Consider the following 18,532-nt stretch of genomic DNA (forward strand, 5'->3'; position numbering starts at 1 on the left):
TACGACGGCCATCTACTTTTCTGCTTCCTCGAGTAGTGGTGTTTTAGGCGGCGTGGTCTGTTCTCCTTCCTCCTCACTGGTCAGTTGCTCAGCAGAAGATGACGATGCGACTGCTTCCAACGTGGCTCTATAACGAGTGGTTACTACACCGACCTCCTGAACTCGCCACTGAGCGTTTGTGTTTCTATAGATGAGATGATGATTCTAGTGTCCTCTGCGGTGGTACCTTTTCATAAAAGGAAAGAAAAATAAATTAGAAAAGAAGGAAATAAAACTATTTACACCTATGCATTAAACACATACATGTAATAACACCATGCATCCCCGGCAACGGCGCCATTTTGGTGAAGGAAAGAGAGAATACGCGCAGATGGATCAAGTTATATGTAAGATAACCAACCGGGTGGATCAGTTAGCAAATATCGTTGCCACTTGATCAAGGCGTTCTCTCTTGTTCACAAAAAAACATTTATAAGTCCCAAACATGCACTACTTTAACAGTAAAGCAGCAAGTACGGGGTCGATCCCACAAGGAAGCTGGTACGTTGAGTGTGTGTTTAGTGAACAGGGTTCGACTGCTGCCACACTTTAAATTGGGAGTTTTAAACTACTGGATTACGCTTGGCAGAAAATAGACTAACTACTTGATCAAGGGACTCATCATGCTGACAACAAATAACGGACCAAGTAAACGGCAGGCTGAAATAAAGACTTAACTACCTAATCATGCTACGAAACTACAAACCACTTTGTCATTCAACATAATGAAGATTCAAACACTCGATCAGGGATTTCAAAGTGAAACTACCTGGAACAGTAAACAAAATGCCGGAAAAAAAATAACTTCAAATTTTATAAAAGATTTCAAACATAGAACTGGAGAGTGCGGAATACAAGCAAGAGTCTTTAACTATGAAACAAAATGAAATTTAACTAAGCTAACAAGTTCAGAAAACAAGAAAGTAAGAGAGCGAAATAAGCCGAGAAGTCCTCGGTCGGAAACTTGAGACAGCGCCGAACAAATATTGATTTCTCTGTCGCGCTCCCTTCGGTCGCTCTCCCTTCGGTCGCTCTCTTTCTAACTGACCATTTCTACTATTTAACTAGGCTATTTTGGAACTGGGGAAGAATTTGGAACCAGGAAACAGGCGGAAAACTAAACTAAAACCAAGGAGAAGGAAGAAGATGCCGAAGAAATCCAAGCCTCCTAGCTCAACTGGTTGAGAAGGGAGGCAAGGATATGGCGCCATCCTGGAGGTCCTGAGTTCGAATCCTGGATGGCGCAACCTGGGATTAATTTCCCTGTGGGATCAAGGCTTGTTGCCTTGGGACTTTGCAAGCGTGCAGGCCTGGACCTGTCTGAGTGTAGTCAACTTACATGCCCAGGACCCGCCTGAGGGTAGTCAAGAAATGTGGAAAAAAAGTTGTTAAGGATGGTAATCAGTTTTTCTACTCTGGACGTGGATTGTTCGATGGCTCTGGGTTTATGAGGTATAATTTAATATATTGTTTTAATTTTGATATCTTTGGTGTATTTTTTAATATTTATAATATTGAATTATTATTTATGTTTAATTTTTTTTATAGGTATATGTTGAAGTTTGAAGTCTTCGATGGTACAAGTACTGCATAGTTGGTGCTCTGGGATAAGGAGTGTGTGAATATAATGAACAAAAAGGTGTCTGAAGTTAATACCCAAGAGGTATGTTAAGAAAAATAAATACGGAGTATAGTTTATTTGTTTTCGTATAGAATTTTTTTGTTTTAGTTTAATTAATTTGATAGTTTTTTTTATATTTATATCATGTTGTTTCAGTGAATTGTGTGCCGAGGGAGATTGAGAATTTTATCACTGGGAAAGTATTCCTCTTTAAGATACTCCCTCCGTCCTGCACTACTCGCACTTATTTCCTTTTTGGGCGTCCCAAGTTACTTGCACTCTTTCCATTTTTAGTAAAAAATTTCACCTACAGTCGTCATTTTTGACTTTCCTATACACTAATTCCTTAATCTCCGTGCTGAAAAGGAAAGGGGCGAGTAGCCCGGGACGGAGAGAGTATTTGTTAGGAAAGAGGATGATTTCTTGAGTTTGAAACCCTATAATGTCAAAAAAGTTGTTTCTGATGATGATGTGATTCGTAAATATTCTGCCAAATTCTTTCAAATTTGGACAAAGGCAATTGTTAACAATCATTAGATGATCTCTTCCTAAAAGAGTGCGACAGGCTGTCTCCCATAGTGAACTTGGGAAATGATGACGATTCTCTGCAGGTATTTTTTAGTAGTATTCTTTAATTCTTTAGGGCACCCGCAACGCGTGCCGCCGGCGTTCCGCGTGCCGTTCCGCAGGAACGGTTTCGCCGCGGAACGCGTTGCGGCGCACCGTTCCGCTCCCATTCCGTTCCCATTCCGTTCCGCGTGCCGACGGCACGGAACGCGGCACGGCTTGTGCCGCCACGCGCTCGGGCGACGTGGCGCTTCCTGCTTCGTGCGTGCTTCCCACTCGCCGGCCAGCGAGTGGGACACGTCAGCGATGACGCAATAATTAAATTTTTTTTTTAAAAATATATTTTTATAAATTTTTTTTTAAACGGTCATATTACCGCTTTTTTAACTTTTTTTAATTTTTTTTATTTTTATTTTTATTTTCATATTCTATAAATACACCTAATTTATTACATTTCACACACAACTACACATCTACTCTTCCTAAACCAACATCAATTCCTCTCCAATTTTCTATTTCAATCTCCTTCACAAAATGTCCGGCGACGGGAATTACGGCGGTGGCGGCTCCGGTGGGTGGGATCTCAACGCGTTCGGCGATTGGGAGACCATGTAAAACACACTAGGTGGTTCCGGGTCGTCGACGCCGGGCACCCAGGGGTCGGCGACGCCGGGTGGGTACCAAACACCCACTTTCGATGTGGATGCCTACGCTCGACCACCCGGCTCGCGGCTTTCTCTCCCAGATTCGGGAGGATATCCCCGTAGAACCCACCCAGGGAGGAAGCCGAGGCGGTGGAAGCTCTAGGGCTGCGTCTGAGGCACCTGAGATGGAGGAGGAGGAGGAACTGGAGGATCTGGGCCGGCATCCGTACAACAACGAAGAAACTAAGGCGGTGTACACCGCCTGGCTCACCGTCTCGTACGATCCCATCGTCGGGAACCAACAAGCCGCCAAGTGCTTCTGGGAAAAGGTCCGTGATGTCTACCACCATACTAAGCCGAAAGGGGCCCGGAAGCGCAAATATACAATGCTCCGTGCTCACTTTGGCCGAGTCGACGCACAGGTCAAAAAATTTTGCGGCATCTACGCGGCCGAAGCGGCGAACTACCAAAGCGGAGCTTCGGGCGCCGACATTCTGAGGGCGGCTTTGCGCGTCTTCTACCAGGACACCGGCCTACAGTTCAAATATGTTGATATTTGGCAGCTCGTCAAGGACGAGGAAAGGTGGGCCGGCGGTGTCCGCTCGAGCTCGGGCTCAACCTCAAAGCGCACGAAGCACACGGCGAGCGGCTGCTACTCGTCTGGTGACACCGGTGAGGCCAGCGAGGGTACACCGCAGGTGTTTGGGGGTACGGGGGATCCAATGCCCGACGAATACGGGGGATCCAGCCGTGGGCGCCGTCGGCCGCAAGGGACGAAGGCGGCGAAGACGGCTAGAGCGAGGAAGGGCCGAGGCGAATCAAGCCAGTCGGCCTCGGGATCGGGCTCGCGGGGAGGCTCGGACACACTTATGGTGGCGTACATGACCGCTACAATGGCGGACACTTCCCGCTTCTCGTACGCCCAATTCACGGCCTGGTGGAACGGAATTGTGTATATGGCATCACAACTTGGCCTTCCGACTCCCCCTCAACCTCGACCGCCTCCGGATGATGATTCGCCGGCGGAGTAGTTTTTTTATTTTCCCACGTTTAATTGTGTGTTTTTTATTTTGTGTTTTTTATGTTTTTATGATTTTAATTGTGTGCTTTTTTTATTTTTTTTAAGTTTAAGTTGAATTTTTTTTTAATGTTGTGTGTTTTTTAATAAAGTGTGTTTGTTTTTTATTAAAGTGTGTTTATTTAAATTGAATTGGGTTGGAAATAAAAAAAATGAAATTGAATGAATAGTAATTTAAGGAACGGTTAAGGAACGATTAAGGAACAAAGGGTTGCAGGTTCCGTTCCTTAGTTAAGGAATGGAGTAAAAAAGTACAGTGGGGCCCTCAAATAGTGGTTTAAGGAACGGTATAGGAACTGTATAGGAACATCGTTGTGGATGGCCTTATAGTAATTAATGATTATTATTATATTATTAATCAATTTTGCATATTAGGTGTATGGTGACAAGTTGTTTTCTCCTAAACTTCCTGAATTGTTACGGCATTAGCAATGGGGCGCCCTAAGGCGCGCCCTATAACGCGCCATGTCATCATTTTTTTAATATTTACAAAATCCATACGAATTTAAAAAAAATAATACATTAAAATACGAATTTCATAAACTTCATTTCATTTAATAAAAATTAATACATTACAATGCGAATTAAAAAAAACGCAAACTCAGCGATGGCGGTTACGAGCCCACACTTCTTAAATCATGTCACTCATGAGCTGTGCATGCTCCTGTTGGTTGCGCATTGAGGCCTGTCTAGATAGAACCTCTTCGAAGCCTAACGGTAACCCTCTATCGGGTGTGTCGGTCGATGTGCCGGAAGAGCTAGATGCACGGTCGTCTTCATTCCAGTCGGTGATGCTTCCGCTTTCACTCTCGACTATCATGTTGTGCATGATTATGCACGCATATATGACTCTCGACTATCATGTTGTGCACTTTTGCAATGGTGTAAGGCCGGGTTTCCCGATGCCGTCCTCCCGAAACGTGAAGTATTCATCACGTGAAGACAATGTACGAACAATGCTGAGAAAAAGGTACCTCGACATTCTAAACCGGCGGCGGAAAACAGTCGGGCCCCATCATGGTTGATCGGCAAAATAGTCTTCAACCAGACGTCTGTGAGCTTCCGGGTGGTCGCGTCGGACATACGACTTATGTCGCGATCGTCCGCGACCTCCACAATGGGGCGGACGATGGCGCGGACGATGACCATCGTCCGCGACAGCCGCAATGGGGCGGACGATGGCGCGGACGATGGCCATCGTCCGCGCTATCCTCCGCGACCGAAGTATAGGGCGCGACTATCGTCCGCGCCCTATGACACGCACCCGCAATGGGTGCAGACGATGCATGGCGCGGACGATGCGCGCCATCGGGGGTGCCATTGTCCGCCCATTGCGGATGCTCTTAAAGGAAGATTTTGTAATTGACGATGATGTTGCTGTTGATGTTTGTCCATCCGTGTAAAGGAAGATGAGTGTTGCTTTGAAAAATAAAGGTGATATTACTTCGGGTCTCAAGAGGAAGTTGGCTGATGACTTCGATGGTTCTGTTAAGTATTCCAAGAAGAAGCATAAGCTGGTTCCTGCTAAGATTGAACCCAAGGATTGAAAGTGTCTGTGTTTGATTTGTTTTGATGATGTGATGGACTTAATAGGGCGGTTATGTTGTCGTTTATGTAAGTATTATTATTATTAGTAGTGATAAGGCTAATTTGATGCATTGATTAAAGGGTTGAATTCATGCATTTACGGGGTCTAACACATGTTTTTAAGCCATGTGTGTAGTAAGTTTCGCCAGGTCCAGGAAGAAAGAAGGACGATTGTATGGCGAAGGGAATTGGCGATAAAAGTGAGCAATATGGGAAAAATGACTAGACGGAGGAAACCACGAAGCTGAAGGGCAGAATTGAGATTTCTGCGAAGGCTTCTAGAAGATCCTCCGCGCCTATATAAGGGAGAGAGCATGCAGAAAAGGGGGAGAGTTTTTTTTTCAGCTCCTTAGGTTTTATTTTGGCTCTCTTAGCTCACTTACTTCTACACACTTGGGGGGATGTCCGGGAAGTTGTAGGGGATTACGGGTTTCACTTTCTATTTGTTGTTGGGTAACACCGTCCTTGCGTAGGGCGAAGATACAATTTACCGCTTTCATTTCATTCCGTTGCTGTGAATTTCACCGAGCTTCGCTGTTCGAAGCTCGACTCTGTTTTTTTGAAAAATTATCGTGGATTTATGCAATTTCTGTTTTCTGATATGGTGATGTTTATTTCGAGTATGAATGATGTTTATTTCTGCTTTTCGCATTTGCTTGTCGAATCGGAGTAGAATCGTTGATGATTGTTGTTGATCGGAACAGATTTGTTGAATTGGAGTTTATGGTGTTGATTTTGGTGGTAGTTGGGTTCGGATTGCTTGGATCCGGAGTGGATTAAACATCTGATGTGTGGATCTGAAAGAGAGTAGTCGTAGTTTGATGCCTCATTTCCGTATTTTTATTTCATTCCGTCTAGTATATGTAGATCTGTTTAACTTCCGGCTAATCGCAAGTTTCCGACGTCCGAACTTTTACATTCTGTTTGAATCTGGAAATCTACTCTGTTTTCTTCATATTCGCGTTTGAATCAGTAGGAAAAACATGTCGTTGTTAGTTAAATTCATAGTTCGTTAGTTGCAGCTTTTCATCCGTACTTTACTGTTTCAGGGAGATGGTCCCCACTGCTTGCGTTTTTCTGTCTAGCTAATTTAGGTAGTTGTTTACTAGGTCAAGGAAATTTGTTTGAGAGATTGAAGTTACGAATATGTTCCATGCATGCATGATGTTTTCAGTTTCCTAGGTCTAGTGTCATATTTTCTTCCTGAGTCTAATAATAGTTTACCTCAACCCAAAATTGCGTGGCAGCAGCCCATTCACCTTTCCAGAGTCTTCTAAATGCTTTCTTACGCATCCATCTTAGTGGGATCGATCCCTACTTCCCTGTACTAATTCATAGTATAGCGGGTTGACGGTTTTGAATGAGGAATTTGTGTGTGCAACGACTGAGACTTCTGAGATCCTCTGAGTTCCTAGACCTCGTGATCTAGTGGATTCTCTGGACTTGAGAAGCCAGACCTAGCATAAAAGCACACACGGTTCCGAACAAACTTTCAATTAGTATGTTGGGTTGTAGGATTGCTCATCTTTTATTTTCATTTTGTTGTTGAATCTGGTTCTTTCAGAGTCAAGAAAGATGAGCAACTATGTATTCCTACCAATTTCTCCTGATGTAATATATAATATTGGCATTTGAGGTTTAATTATCTGTGTTTCATTTAATTGTCGTTAGTGAACTTCAAGAAAATGGTTTATTAATGTTTTGATACTTTAAATTGCTGTCGTCAAAATGAATATGCAGTTATTAACATAAGGAAATTATGAAAACAATTAAAAAGTCTCTCAAGTTTCGAAGAAAAGGCTCTCAAGAAGTTGTAATCTTACCAGGTGCTTATGTTTTATTATTTCAAATTTTAATTTTAAATATTACCATTGGTTTCGAACATGTATACCCACTCTCATTTTTCTTGTGTTTTTTTGTCGGTATATTAATATTCTGTGAATTTTTGCTATTTTCAGCTATATGCAGATTGAGAAAAAATTTTGGTACCTATTTATTGTAAAAACAAATTTATTAAAAATTAACTGCAGAGTGATATATTGAATGTATATTGATTGTATGTTTAGTTTTTGGAACTTATTGTTTCTCTCTTGCTGTTCTTGTGGATTTTGCAGATTTTAGGAGAACTCTATTCTTTTACGAGTGAACTGCACCAAATGGCCCTAACTTTTCGCTGTGTAACAGCAGAGGCTCTTAACTTTTAAAAATCCCACCAGAGGGATCTAACAAAATATGTAATCACAAAACGTGTATATTTTGCCATTTTTCGGACGAAAATGCCCAAATGGGCTGAAGGGCAGTTTAGACCTTTTACGTACTACACCTGCTCCCTATGCCTGCACATAGTCTGCATGTGCAGGGGCTGTCTTGTCAAACAGTATAGTCGTCATAATTCCATTCTCCTATTTTCTTTCTCCTTTCCCTCCCTATCCGTTTCATTTTCGTCTTTCATATTTCCCTCTCTAACATAATAGGCGATTATATTTGGTTCGGCATCTGTTCGGCATCTGAAAATTACGTGTTTTCATATGGATTTCGCTGAATTTAAGGTATCCACAAGGGTTTAAGCGAATTCAGCTGGAATTTTATTTTGCAATTGGTGGTTGATTTTTTTGTTGTAGGGTTAGCATCTGAAAAACTAATTTGCAATTCTTGGTCGAATTTAATAGTTGTAGGGTTACAGTCGGGGCATGTGGAAAATTTTGCTGTTCTTGGTTGAAGTTTACAGTTAGGCGGAAATTTTAGTTTTTGTGCTATGTGCTATCTTTTCGACGAAATTGAATTCTGGCCGTGTTGAATTCTTGCATTGCTGATTTGAATTTTATATTGTCAAATTGAATTCAGGTCGTGTTGCAATGTCTTCTTCTTCTTCTTCTCAATCTTTCGGCTCAAGCTTCAATTGGAATTGGCCTCGTCCCGAAATTGTGAAATGTAATCACGATCTTGAGGCTGAGCTTGTAACATCTAGGACGGCTGCTAACCCGGGTAGACGTTACTATCGCTGCTCAATATGGAAGGTTAAAACCATGTATTTTGGTCCTTTTTCCATTAATTTTCTTGGCATAAAGATTAATGAGGAAGTATTATGCAGGAAGATGATTGCAAGTTTTTTCGATGGGTTGATGCGAGTCTATCCCCAAGTCAAGACAGTTACTTTCAGAGAGTGAAACTTGAGCGAGACCAATTCGAATATGAAGTTCGAGCCAAATCGGTACTTGAAGGTGTTCTGCAGGAGAAATTGTGCATGAAAACTGAGGAGGTTGAAACCTTGAAGTTACAACTGGGCATGAAAACTGAAGAGTGTGACGATTTGGCGCTAACAATTGGTAAAACGGCAAAAACTCTCCGGCGGTTAAAAATCACTATCTTGTTCTTATGTATTGTAATTTTTCTACTGTTATAACATAGCTATGTCGTGTTCACTCTGTCGTTATCTTCTGCTGTGGATTGATTACGCTTTGCAAAGCTTTGTTTTAATCTATGCCTGAAATTTGTTTTATTTACTCAACTATGACTGAAATCACGACTAAGGTTAGTAAAATATGACCGAAATCACAAATGTCTGATGATGATTGTTTTCTTTATGCCTGAAATCACGAATGAAGTTACCCAACTATGATTGAAATCACAATCACATACTATGTAAAAAATGGATACAAACCGACGAAGTACTCTTATCAAATACCACCAAAATATGTCATGATATCATTTCTACTAAAATACTAGAGTAATTTGTTACAAACTAGTCTGTAACATACATAACATACATATCAAATCATGACTGCCACCAAAATATACAAACTCGTAGTTACCATACACATCATATCAACATTGCCACTGTAAATTGTTCACCCATCCCAAACAAACACAAATTTTTAAGATTAAGTAAAGCCCGTCAATCTTGATCACCGCGGCGGCCGCATCTCTGAGGCTGAGTCCTGGTCCGAGTGCTTGGTCCCGGATTCGAAACATTAGGCTGCAACACTTAACAACATAGTAAGTATATACGAGAAAGCACTGTGTACAATTAGAGAATATATGTTTATTGCATATTACCTCTCGGTAATTATTTGACGATTCTGGCAAAGTACTCTCACCACGTTCACGCGACCCGTTGGGCTGCGAAGTCTCCCCAACCTGAGAACGGGCATCTGTCTGAGGATCATTGCTGCATGTCCTCCTATTATGACCTTCTTGACCGCATCGACGACATTTCATCACGAAGGTGCGACGCAATGACTCACCTCCGTCCGCATGAAGACGAATCTGGGGCTCCTCACGTCTCCGTTTCTTCGGCCTACCACGCTGTCGCTTTGTCCGCGGGGGCGCTAGTTCCAACGCACCAGCACAAGTAGACTTGGGCCAATTGTCCACCCCATTGATGGGGTAAAGGACATTCTCGTATAGCATGATCATTGTGGACTTCAAATAATATCGGGAGACGAATCGCGTCACGTCGTCGCCATTCTTGTTGATTGTTGCGATAACATGCGTGCATGAGATTCCGGTTAGCTGCCACAATCTGCAGAAGCATGTGAAATCACGCATGTTGAACGTAATATAACTCACAGATGGTTTTCCTATTGTACCCCAACCGCAACACCATTGCAGAAAGATCTAAGAGCTCGAATTGGCGAATCCAACAATAGTCGAAGAATGTCAATTGCCCCCCAACATACTTCTTCTGTCCATTGATTTCGAAGATTGACCCTCCGTGATGAAAAGCGACGGAAAACATCCCGACATGGTCCCCTGTTAGGGGGTTTGTATAGAATTAGAAAACTTCCAAATTTAAACCAAACAATTTCACATATAAAGTCCTAATTTCCCAAACGCGACGACATCAAAACAATTTCACAAAACAACCAATTTTCGGAGCCCTAAATCACAGTCAAAATCGCTTGCTTGGAATTTTAAATTTGAACTTACTATATCCGTCTTCCGGAACAAAGAAATCCAGCCGAGGATCGCGAATGCTCCACGTTTCTAGGTCTACGTCGATTATCTCCGGCCGACCCCTTCTACCGTATCCAGGTGATGCCGGAGGTGATGGTGACGCAGAAGATGGCGTTGGCGGCTTCTTTTTGCCCCTTGAAGAACTACGGCCGGAACTTCATCTCCATTTTGGAGGCATTGATGAAAATGGCGTGAAAGACAGCGGCGTTTTCCGAGAATTAGTAGAAAATTATGGTGAGATACGGTTATGCAGACGAAAATGATGCAGTTAAAGTTGATTGGAGGGAAAAATGAAAGAGAAACTACCGCCTAATTGTTTTGGCGAAATGGCTACAAAATTGGAAATTACAATGCAGGTCCGAGGGTTTGAAAATAATAGGGGACAAGAACCATGCTTTGCAGTCACATCAAATCTTTTCGCAGGTCCCATCAACAGTCCATGCAGCAGTGGCGGCCATACAAAAGGCCGGTTTTACCCTTCCAAGCCCTGAGGGTATTATGGTCCGAAAATACACGATTTGTGATTACATATTTTGTTAGATCCCTCTGGTGGGATTTTTAAAAGTTAGGGGCCTCTGCCGTTACATCGCGAAAAGTTAGGGTCATTTTGTGTAGTTCACTCTTAATAAAATAGGGGAGGCGGCCCAAATGTAAATATACAAACAAATAGAAATCCCTAGAAAATAAAAAAGATCTAAAAAAATTTGTTGACAGTGGCGTTGGCATTCTCCCTCGCCCATGATCCAAATTTATTACTCATAATATATTATATATTTATTTTTATTATTTATTTATTTTATTTATATATTTATATATTATATTATTTTTTTCCTTCTAACTAATGTTTCCTAGGTTAGTTGTCTAATTGTTGAGAAATTCCAAGATGCTTCATGCTATATTGCAATTTAAGTTTAATTGATGTGTAGGTCTTGATTATTTAATGCACAATTATATAGATTTGTTGTATTTGTATAATGTATTGTATGTTGTATTTATTGATATCGAAATTAGTTTTAATATTTGGTGATCAACATTTTTTTAATTTTACAGGTGGAGATTCAATAGGTTCTCATGGATTGGATACCCTTGAAAGATTGTCTAATAAAAAATGCTATAAGATTTTTGATGGTGATTTGAATTTTACAATGGCTTCTATGGACGTTGTTGTCATTAATGGTATTTGTTTTTTAATGTTTATAAATTTAATACTCGCTTTATATTTTTATACTTGCTTTATAATTATTGTTTTCATTGTAGGTTGTCGGATTTCAGGTTTAGTTGAAGTGAATGAAAATGTTGTAGATGAAAATTGTGCTGGAAACAGAAGTGGTTGTGTGTCTAACAAGTTTGACAATATTGAATTGTCTTTGGTTACTTCTAAAGATGAAATTTTATTAGATGATAAAGGTATATTTTTTTGTTAGTTAATTTGTTATGTTTTTTATGGGGTATTTTATTTATATTTTTTATAGTATATTTTTTGTTAGTTGATTTGTTATGTTTTTTTTGGGTCATTTTATTGATATGATTTGTTTTTCATTTATTTGTTAATTGATTCAATTTTTTATTAGTATTAATTTATTCTGTTTTGTACCATGCGTGATTGATTCTGTTATGTAATATTGTTTGTTAATATTGCAGTTTATTTTTAATAATTTGCAGGTAAGGTTTCAATGGTGTTTCAGGACTTAGACATTGGTTTGGGAATGCCAAAGAAAAGATTTAAACTCTTTAATGGTGGTTTGAATTTGACAATGGTGTCTATGGATGGTATTGTGTTTAATGGTAATTTAATTTTTTATTTTTTTGTTGTTAGTTGGTTATTGTTTGTTTAATTTTATATAATGTGATGTTTTCTAAGTTTTAGTGTTGCTGGTATGTAGGTGTTAAAGTTTGTGCATTGGAATAAGTTAATCAGGTTATCTCAGTTTTAATTTAATTATATTTTTTATTGTTTATCATTTGTTTTTGTTAATTTTATCACTAATAATGTTGTTGTTCTATATTATTTTAGGTTTAAAGAATGCTGGTGATGAATTTTGGCAAGAAATGCAGTATAACTTTATGTATTTTTTTATGATGTGTTAATTTTTGTTTGTTATGGAGAATAGTTTTTTTTATTGTATGTATACTTATTACGTTAATTTTAGTTATTATAATGTTTTGACAAGTTTAATTTGTTAGTATTATTATATTGAAATCAAATGTTATGGATTATTGTCTTTTTGTTGAATAATTAGATGTCTTTGGCCAAATATTTGAAATAATTACAAATGAGAGTATTCTCAATATGTAATTTTGATTTTACTATTTGTTATAGATTATTTTATATTGTAGGAGCACCATTTAATGAGAAGTTTGTAGTTCCCAATGAGTATTTTATTTTAAATATATTGGGTTCATTTTAAAGTAGTATAAAATCATTTTCAAGTTGATTGTTTCATATATTGTATTGAAGAATGTCCTCTCTAAGCACTCGTCCTCTCTAAGCACTCTGTGTGGAAACAATTTGAGAAAGGATGGAAATAAGCATATTTGAAAATAAAATTCAAATAATATGGAAACGTACTATATGCGTTGGAACCGGAGTCACGTTTATAGGTACTCTACTAGAAGAAGTTTGCATGCCACTATTATTAAATGAGTATGGCTACAGGAGGTCAAATTAAATTATTTGTTGAGTATTCGGCAATTACTCAACAAATAAGTCATCATGTCATAAGTTATGATGTTGGTACGTCTACGAGAGCCCAAGAACCAAGTTTCGTTGCAACACAAGATTTTGATGTTGGAGGCGTGCGTTTAGGGGACAGTGACAATTGTCATGTGGTTGATGACATTATAGGTCCTGATAAAGCCGACTTTCTTGATCCACAATCACCTTATGATTCTGAAGATGTAAGTAGTGTTAGTACAGACTCAGATGGTGATCCGTCTGATGATGAACAATTTGTTGATTTAAGACCATCCATTCTAGTTGGAGAAACAGCAGTTGAAGAAATAATGGTTGGAGAAACAACAGTTGGAGGAAGAGCAATTGGAGGAAGAGTAGTTCCACAGTTCCCACAGCGTGGAATGAACTATTTTCGCACCTTACCAGGTACATATGATAGTTTTGATCCAAAGAACTTTGAGCCTGCTGATCCCAGTGTGCATTATTGGAGTGAAAAAGATTCTAGCAATGTCGGTTTGCATACTAAATTTAGACGAATTTGGAATTGAAGACAACTGTGACTTTTTGGCATTTGGAAAAAATCCGACAATATACAGTTGCTGAAAGTAAAGGAAAGAGATGGCATGCAGTTTGTAAGTGGCCACAAGGAAATCCGAAAGATAAGTCATTACCGAAATGTTTGTGGGAGTGTCGAGCAACATTGAGAAAGCATGATGAACACTGGCAAATTAAAGTGTTTAGCACTGGTCATACTTGTATGGGGGATCGTAATTATAATGGGCACGCTAATCTTTCGTCATCCATGATATCATTGAGTGTTCGACATTAGATAGAAAACTATCCTACCTACAAGGTAAAAGCTATTGTGGCGGATATTGAAAATAGATTTCATGTGAAAGCTAGTTATAAGAAAGCATGGTATGCTCGGAGGACATCTATTGAGCTTCTATATGGTGGATGGGAGTGGTCATTCAAAGTTTTACCGTCTTATTTGAATGAAATGCAAAGATAAAATCCTGGTACAATTGTCGAATGGTTGCATGATGATAGATTAAGCTACGGTATGAACAAGGTATTCAAGTACGTATTTTGGGCTTTTGGACCAGCTGTGGAGGCTTTTCAACTATGCAAACCAGTTTTAACAGTTGATGGAACTCATCTACGTGGACGATGTCGAGGTAAAATTCTTATTGTCGTTGGATTTGATGCTAATAAGAAATGTTTGCCTGTTCCATATGCCATTGTTGATGAGGAAACCAAAGAAATTTGGAATTGGTTTATGGAACGCATTAGACTTCATGTAGCAAAGCATGAAATATGTGTAATATCTGATGGGCATGTGGGAATCATAGATACAATGAATTCTCCAATATGGAAAGAAGAACCTAAAGGTCATCACAGGTTTTGCTTGGTACATGTTAGAAACAATGTTCTGCAGAATCACAAAGGTATCATGGTTAAAAGATTGGTTTGGAAAATGGGTATTGCTACCAAAAAGCGCAAGTTTATGAAAAGACGTCATTTACTTCGAGACGTCAACAACGAGGCTTTGCAGTACCTTGATACCGTGGATAAAGAAAAATAGAATTTGGCGTACGACAAACACAAGAGATGGGGTGAGGTGACTACTAATATGGTGGAATCTTACAACAATGTGTTGAGAGGCGCAAGAGAACTCCCAATCAAAGCTTGCATTGATATGACATTTTGGAGGACAATAGAATGGTTCAATGAGCGGGCAATTGCATCAAGACAGTGTGCGACACAACTTACCCCGTGGGCGCATGAAAAGGTGTGCAAAAATGATGTAAAAGGTCAGTTACAGAATGTGAGAGCACCAAGCTCAATTCGAGGGATTTATGTGGTTCGAACAAGACGTCGAATTGGGGGAAAGGGTGGTAACAAGTGGAAGGTGTTGTATTTGGAGTCGAACTGCAAATGTCAAAAGTGGCAGATGTGGAGACTTTCGTGTTCACATGCAGCGGCAGTTGCGCGGTTTAGAAACGTCAACATGATATCGCTTGTTAATCCCGTATACCACAAGTGTTTGGGTACACCAATATTTTGGGGTGTTCAATCCACTTAGACACCCAGATTATTGGGACGTGCCTGAATGGACTTTGCAGTGTTCACGAACTCAGTTAATGCCTCGAAGTCGCTGTCGATACCGTACAACTAGGATTCCTAATCAGATGGATGTCCGTGAAGCTAACCAGCCACGAGCCCGACACCATTGTAAACAATGCCGTCAACCTGGTCACGACAGGCGCAACTGCCTGACTTCTTGATTGTTTAAACTTATGTATTGATTATTATTTGAGAACTATTTGGACTTATGTATTGATTACTATTTGGACTTGGGGTATTTTGTGTGGACTTATGTAGTATTCAATATGTTACATAATGTATTGTATTGTGATGGTGGCTATGTTACATAATGTATTGTATTGTGATGGTGGCTTTGGAGGGTATGTTATGTGTTAAATTTTCTGCATTGAAACGCAGTCGCGTTGGCGTTTTTCCCCAAACACGCCAATGATGTATGCGTTTTTCTCTAAAACGCCAACCGTGTAGCCGTGTTTCAAAAAACGCCAACAAGACTGGCGAGTCTATACAGAATGAGTGTATTGCGTTGGTTAAAATCTCGGACGAAACATTAAAGTGCAAAACACCAACCAAATTGGCATTTTTCCGTAAACACACCAACGACATAGGAGTGTTTCTCTAAAACGCCAACCCTGTAGGCGTGTTTCAAAAATTGCCAATAGGACTGGCGAGTCCATACAGAATGGGTGTATTGCGTTGGTTAAAATCTCGGACGAAACATCAAAGTGTAAAACGCCAACCAAACTGGCGTTTTTCCGTAAACACGCCAACGACGTAGGAGTTTTTCTCTAAAACGTCAACCCTGTAGACGTGTTTCAAAAAACGCCAACGGGACTGGCGAGTCAATACAGAATGGGTTATATTGCGTTGGTTAAAATCTTAGGTGAAACATCAAAGTGTAAAACGCCAACCAAATTGGCGTTTTTCCCTAAAACGCCTACGTCGTTGCCGTGTTTAGTCTGAATGTTTGCTTCCACTTTCAACCAACCGTTTCTACCCGATCCTGCTTATTACAATGCTCAAAACAGAATATTGCAATCATTCCCACTTTAAAAATATAAATACGAATAGAAAGAAGAGTTGTAAAATTATCAAATATAAACATTACAATATTCAACTCAATAAACAAACAAAAATAGTTGTTGTTTAATTCAATCGTCTCACCTTGTCCGCATAAACAGGCCACGGATTCCCTTCCCGATTCTGGAAGTAGGGAGTCTAGAGGGAGGAGTATCTTGAACAACGGCATTCTCTAAATCCACCCTAAAAAAGTCATCTCGCACGGAAGACCGAGGTGGAGAATGGTGGACATCACTGAGACCAATATCTTCAACTGTACCACCAGTGTGGCTGACAGAATGACGACCTCGAACTGCAGATCTAGGTGGAGGTGGAGGCATAAAATCTTCATCGGAATCATCTACCAAATGCGCATCCATCCTTGAAGATGACGACTCTCCACCAACAATTTTCTTCTTTCCACGTCGCTTCCCTTTTTGCCTCACGGGCATGTCAATGTCTAACTCAGAGCGCTGGGAAGGACGGTAGTCCATCATCTCAGTCTCCCCAGATATCTGCAGACCATCTTCAACCATCCTCGAAATTGTGAACAAATCCGATCGTCCTGTCATGTCTTGCCCACTTAGAAAGTGGCATATTTTTTGAAGCGTCTCCACCTACAATTTTCAAAGTTAATTACATTTCATCATATGAATTTAAATAATTAATAGTTGTTTCAATTTACCGTGTAGCTATGAGAGGATGCCGTTTCATGGAAGCCCTCTTGAGCATGCATGCCAGGTTTAGTTAAGTACACCACAGTTATCCGGTGAAACCAATCCATATATTCATCAGTTGCAATAGGCTCATTTGAGTACTCCAGATCATTCCACACCATGTTGTGCCTATTGTCCCAATCCTGTATATGATTGGCGTACTCAACCCAATTTCGGCCAGATTTGCCACGACGATACCATTTCACAAAATCAGAACCGTGGAACCGTTTGACAAGCGGGATATACGGTTGGACAATCCCAAATTATCGCAACACTCGCTGTGGAAAGAGTGGCTCAACCATATTCCAACAAATAAGGGTTGTAATCCACGTCCATATAGGACAACCGTCAACACAAATGTCCGACAAGTTTTGCATAACATAAGGCCTCCAAATAAACTACATATGAAACAAATTTAGTTAAAACAAATTCAATCAAAACAGCAAACAAAAAACAAATTAGGTTACATAACTTACTTGGTTGGCGTGCATTCTGGAGAACTGATCTCTGAAATTTTTAATGCAATGCCCGGGTGCTTTTACATATGACGTCGGATCACCCCATCTAAAAAAATTAAATTGTGAGCGAATAACACGGAAATTAATGAAAATTATGCTTAAAAAATTAATTAGTGAACAACTTACGCGACTGCACAAGGTGCGTAGTCTATATGCACAAGATTTAGCATCTTCGGTCTTATATTTGGGATTCTCTCCCAAGCCCACAGCTATAACAAAGTACACGCTCCCCCGACATTGCTCCTCCTAGCAAGAGCAGCTTCACATAAATTGTGGTACAAGCAAGCAAGAGTCGCACCACCCCAGCTATAGCTAGCACATCGCTCTACATCCATGAAAAATTGCAAGTAGAAGAATTGAATTTTATTTCCGGAGGCGTTCGGGATCATTAGACCACCAAGTAACAACAGACAATAAACACGAGCACGTTGAACATATATGTACTGGTCTTGTTCATCACTCAACTCAATCCTCAGTTGATTGGATAAGCTTGTCTGCTTCCAAACCATTTCTTTCAGCTCAACTGTATCTGGTACAAATCCAAGATAATCCAAAGACAGTTGCATCCAATAGCTGACATCTTTAGTGGGAATGTAACCCGTCACAGCATCCCCGTCAACTTTGAGGCCCCATAAGACCTCCACATCTTCCAAAGTCACTGTCGCTTCACCGTCTGGAAAGTGAAACATGTGAGTCTCTGGCCTCCAGCGTTCAATTAACTCGGTAATAAGATGGTGGTCAATACGCCGCCGAACCCTATCTCGTCTACTACTACCAATACACGGGGATGTATGGGAACATCCCAAATTATTTCTTCATATCTTCTGCAGCGGACGTCTTCTGTTTCAACTCCCATCCAGATATTATTAGAGACGTGTTGTCTCTGAAGATACAAGACGGAAGGGTCCTCAGGACCACATAAGAGTTTTCGACGAGAACTTGAAGATGATGCCATAGTTCACCTACA

At 40.2% G+C, this 18,532-nt stretch overlaps 1 protein-coding gene across 1 annotated transcript; it reads right to left on the reverse strand.

The window, feature by feature from the left end:
* Positions 1-17,774: 17,774 nt before the first annotated feature.
* Positions 17,775-18,254, reverse strand: LOC121752856 (protein MAIN-LIKE 1-like). The gene has a single exon (XM_042147946.1). It carries the CDS (start codon positions 18,252-18,254, stop codon positions 17,775-17,777), a length of 480 nt encoding a protein of 159 aa, XP_042003880.1.
* Between the last annotated feature and the right edge of the window lie 278 nt (positions 18,255-18,532).

The sequence above is a fragment of the Salvia splendens genome, chromosome 10, assembly GCF_004379255.2.
Source record: "Salvia splendens isolate huo1 chromosome 10, SspV2, whole genome shotgun sequence".
Classification (NCBI taxonomy): Eukaryota; Viridiplantae; Streptophyta; class Magnoliopsida; order Lamiales; family Lamiaceae; genus Salvia; species Salvia splendens.